This window comes from Sardina pilchardus, chromosome 23, assembly GCF_963854185.1.
Source record: "Sardina pilchardus chromosome 23, fSarPil1.1, whole genome shotgun sequence".
Taxonomy (NCBI): domain Eukaryota; kingdom Metazoa; phylum Chordata; class Actinopteri; order Clupeiformes; family Clupeidae; genus Sardina; species Sardina pilchardus.
This window is the reverse complement of record NC_085016.1, coordinates 24,517,929-24,522,928: the sequence shown is the minus strand read 5'-3', so window position 1 is coordinate 24,522,928 and position 5,000 is coordinate 24,517,929. Positions and strand designations below refer to the sequence as shown.

At 45.4% G+C, this 5,000-nt stretch overlaps 1 protein-coding gene across 4 annotated transcripts in view; it reads right to left on the bottom strand.

The window, feature by feature from the left end:
• LOC134071433 (tyrosine-protein phosphatase non-receptor type 4-like) overlaps nt 1-5,000 on the bottom strand; it is an 82,270-nt gene that overhangs the window by 29,180 nt on the left and 48,090 nt on the right. For all 4 annotated transcript variants that reach the window (XM_062528147.1, XM_062528146.1, XM_062528149.1 and 1 more), the window contains exon 12: nt 4,214-4,386. In XM_062528147.1, the coding sequence (XP_062384131.1) occupies nt 4,214-4,386 (173 nt within the window). The remainder of the gene's footprint in view (nt 1-4,213; nt 4,387-5,000) is intronic.

The following is a 5,000-nucleotide window of genomic DNA, read 5'->3' as shown; positions in this document are numbered from 1 at the left end:
TTTTATTTGTAGTCAGAAAACTAAAAAACTATGAATAAAATAGGACAGAATATCTTTATTTGTCATTGTAACAGATACAATGAAATTAAGTGAAGTCCTTATCAAGTGCCAGACATCATTGAAGTAGTATATTCATAAATAAATACATAAGTTTAAGTATATAGTATACTCTTTTTCTTTTACATCCCATGAGGAAAATTTGGTCTCTGCATTTATCCCTATCCGTGAATTAGTGAACACACACAGCACACAGTGAGGTGAACACACACTAACCCAGAGCAGTGAGCTGCCTGCTCAACAGCCCCAACCAGTAGGCCACGGCTGCCCCTAAAAAGAATGCCTACTACTGGATACTTAAATTGATTTAAAAAGCACGTAGGAGACACACCCATACTTGTTTACTTAATTACTTACATATTCACGAGGCTGACGCTTTTATCCGAAGCGCCTTACAAGCGTCACTACAAGGGCCAGTCTCCCCAGAGCAACTCAAAGAGAGCTGGGAATTGAACCCACAACCTTTCTGGCTATTTCTAGACCAGCTCCCTAGCCACTACCCTACGACCGCTTATGCAGCAAACCGAAAGTACTTCTGGGTGACAAATGGACCCCACGGCTGGGCCACAACAGGGCCAGAGGAGGCCGGCACCTGGGTGTGTGCCGTCTGTGTGGGTCAAAGATGGAGATCTAGACGAGCTGGAGTGCCATGGGCTTAAGGGAGCGCATATACACACACACACACAGTGGCCCGCAGGGCAGCAAAGGATCATGGGAGAACGCCCACACTCACGCCGCTGCTGACAGAGGCGTTTTCCCAGCGAGCACACAGGCATGATTCAGTGTGTGTGTGTGTGTGTGTGTGTGTGTGAGCACACAAGCATGATTCATTGGCACCGGCATCTGATCCCTCTACATGGACCCACACTGGATCTTCATTATGCAATAATGTGCAATGGGAGATGAGAAAAAAGTGTGTGTGCACATGTGAACGTAAGATGAAACTCATTAGTAATGAGGTCTACATCACATGTCTGTATGGAAATGTGTGTGTGTGTGTGTGTGTGTGTGTGTGTGAGTGTGTGCCCCCAAGTGTGTCTAAGGCTAAAGATTTCATTAGTTTACACAAATGAATAAATGAGCATCATGCTGCAAAAAGAGTGCCAAGATGCATGGGCAAGTGTGTGTGTCTGTGTGTGTGTGTCTGTGTGTGCATTTGGGATAAATGGCGGTTGTGTAACGGCTTCTTGAACATATGGGTTGGTTATGCAACACTGCCAGCCAGCCCACACTGCTCCAGAGGCTGGGGCCAGCAGCGGCAGCATTAGCATTAGCATAGCTACAGCAGCACCAGCACCATACAGTACAGTAGCAGTATTAGCATAGGTGAAGTAGTATTAGCATAGCTACAGTAACAGTATTAGCATAGCTACAGTAGCAACATTAACATAGCTACAGCAGCACCAGCACCATACAGTACAGTAGCAGCATTAGCATAGGTGAAGTAGTATTAGCATAGCTACAGTAACAGTATTAGCATAGCTACAGTAGCAGCATTAACATAGCTACAGCAGCACCAGCACCATACAGTACAGTAACAGCATTAGCATAGGTGAAGTAGTATTAGCATAGCTACAGTAGCAGCATTAACATAGCTACAGCAGCAGCACCATCCGCATAGCTACAGTAGCAGCACCAGTAACCTCTACAGCAGCAGCACCATTAGCAAAGCTACAGTAACAGCACTAGCATAGCTACAGCAAAAGTACTATTAGCATACAGTAGCAGCATTAACATAGCTACAGCAGCACAATTAGCATAGCTACAGTAGTAGCAAAAGCATAGCTACAGCAGCAGCATTAGCAAAAACAAAGCAGCAGCACTATTAGCATAGCTACAGTAACAGCAGCATTAGCAGTCATTTCCAAAGCAAAATTAGCATTGGCTAAAATCAACAGAAGCATTAGTAGTAGCATCAATTGCAAGGCTAGCATTGGCTTGTCAGTGGCGGCATTAGTGATGACCTCCACATCAGTACCATAAACAGCAACGTAAGCATTGTCAACAGAAACATTAGCTTTCAGCAGCAGCATCGTGAAGAGCCAATTTAATCATCAATATCAAATCACACCATCAATTGTACCATTGCATTTGCATCGGCTAGTTGTTGCCATCCCTGCCCTACATCCATACAGGTAAGAAATACACCTACAAACGTTCCCATTCATTTCAATACTATGCTAGCATACCCAAATGAAGATGGGGCAAATGGGTGTGGATTTCCAATATTGTGGAACCCAATTTTAGCATCAACTGCCTTACAGTAGCTGCACATGCTATACGACCAACGATGACCACAGCAGACTTGCAGCTAACTGGTTAAAGCCAATACAGCTCGGGTCACCTCCCCCAGAGTCCCCAATTACTCAAACTCTCATATCCATCAAGAGGAGACAAGACCCCCAGCCCCCTCCCCCCATCTCTCGTTAGCATAGGGCTCTTCTCATTCCTCTTATCTATCCTCCCTTCCTTCCTCGGTCCTCCGACTCGTTCCCACTGATCTAGATAAAGAATGATGGGGTGGCAACAATGGGATAGTCTATCCAGTGTTCTTTATAGATCAGTGGGAACGAGCCAGAGGACCGAGGATCGAGGACTGAGGAGAGAGGTTGAGAAGGGGCCATAGTCACTACCTCAACACGCAGCGCACTCAATGCAAATATACTATTACAGAAACAGCTGGCCAGCTGGCCTTTCTCCAGGGCTCAGCTCTGCATCAAAGGCTGTGTTCAGACTGCCAGCCAAAATCCGATTTTTTAGCCCATTCAGATTTGTATCGGATGTCACTTTTGAAGTCTGAACAGTGACAGGTCACATGAAATCCGATTTTTGCAAACCACATCAGGAGGTAGTTTCATATCGCATTCGTATCGGATATGGACAGATGCGTCTCAGTCTGAACAGCTCCCAACACTCAGATCGGATTTGACTGTCCGTGACGTGACTTTACGTGCGTGACCGCCCACCTATTTCTAGTTGTGGAGCAACGTTACGGCTATGTCTTTTGACCATGTTATATTAAACGTGACTTGACAATACTCAATGCTAAATAGAGCATTAACAGTCTCTGCTCTGTTTCTATGGAAGTTGCAAGAATCCACATTGTTCTATTAAATGCCGTAAAATAATTAAATAGCCTTCCAACAGTTTGAAGCGGAGCTTGCCACTAATTAGTTTCGGTTTCTGTCGCGCAAATGCGCACACGTATGCATGCATTCAATGAACACTCACCTAGTTGTATTGTTCTATGTTTAATCACACCAAATTAGCAAGTATTTCCTCCTGATGGTAGAAATGTTTGTTTTCGCTGCTACCGCAACCTGTCAGATCTGTCAGAGATGTGACTCAGTCTGAACAGAGCCATATCCGATTTGGACACTTGCTAAAGGCTGTGTGAACAGTCAGCCCTAAAAATCGGATATGAGAAGGAATCAGATATGAATCAGATTCGTCTGCAGTCTGAACGCGGCCAAAGAGACTGATGCTCCTTGCAGATCAAGCGTCTTATTCTTCATTATTTACTTACAGAATGATTACTTATGAAGAGACCTTAGCTTTTAAAAATGTGTTTTGTTATTCACCCTTCAGCCAGCACCATCACACTGGCGGGATGGGAATTTTGGAAACGGAATGTTCTAAAGCATATCTGGGTTCACTAAATTGAACGTGGAATTTTAGAATCGTATTGTTGCGGAACAGAACCTTCAGTGAGAACATTCAAAAGTCCTCTACTGAAGAATTAAGGGCGGCGCTCACTTGACATTTACACAGAGTGACACGACAAGAAAAAAAAATTAGACCTCTGCTGTTTTTAACAGAGCAAAGGCCACTAGAAACGTCTGCCGCGCGGCAGCCGCACAGGGTTAGAAACCGGTTCTCAAATCCTGCGCGTCAAGCCCACACCGCTCAACGCCGTGTCCGCTGGGCGCCGTTCTTTATGGGTTTTTAAGGACCCTACACAGGGGCTCTACATTCTACACAAAGGTGAGTAGATCGACATGCTTCACATATTCTCCTGCGATCAATCATAATATTGATCCAACAAATCACACATTTAAACTTGTGCATTAAAAAGGTAATGAGAATTGCTTTAGTGCAACCTTAACAGGTGAGCGGGGCAGGTAGTCCACCCCAGACCAGAGGGAGGTGCTCTCACCAGTAGCGGAACTTGGAGCCCAGGGAGAAGTAATGTGCAAAGAAGTTCTTCTGTGGGGGCACCGGCTGGTCCAGGCGGAAGAAGGTGTGGTGCTCCACACAGGCCTTCCACAGGTTCTTACAGGCGCGGTAGTTCACCATGTTGAAGCCCAGCAGTGTCTCTCTACTCTCGTTCTGCACAGGGACGGAGGGATGGAGGGAGAGGGAGAGTTTAGTATGCCTTTCTTAAACCAGTCAGCAAGCACCTTCATTATCACACACCATTAAACACACAGATCATTTCAATTAATTTCACCTCAATACACTACCATTGATCACCCAGATGAAAGGGTGCTGACCTGTGTGTACTATGTGTGTGTGTGTGTGTGTGTGTGTGTGTGTGTGTGTGTGTGTGTGTGTGTGTGTGTGTCTGCTGTAAAGACACAAAGGGGAACACACGGCAGTGAGGTGTCCAGATTACCCCACCCACTTGCACACAAACACACACACACACACACACACACACACACACACACACACACACACACACACACACTGCTTATCTGCAGATGTGGTAACATATAGAACACACAGCAGACATATGCAGAGACATAAAGCTGTGGAGACAGGTGTTGGGATAATGGTCATTTGTTTGCCCTTTTGCCCCAGATTTGCACCGGACGGGAGCAGGATTTGACGTGATTAGCCCTTAGGGACTGAAGCTAAACTGAGCTGTCCATATTTGGATCCATACTGGGCGAACTGGAAGAATGGTCGGTCATTATTAGACACACACACAAAAAACACTG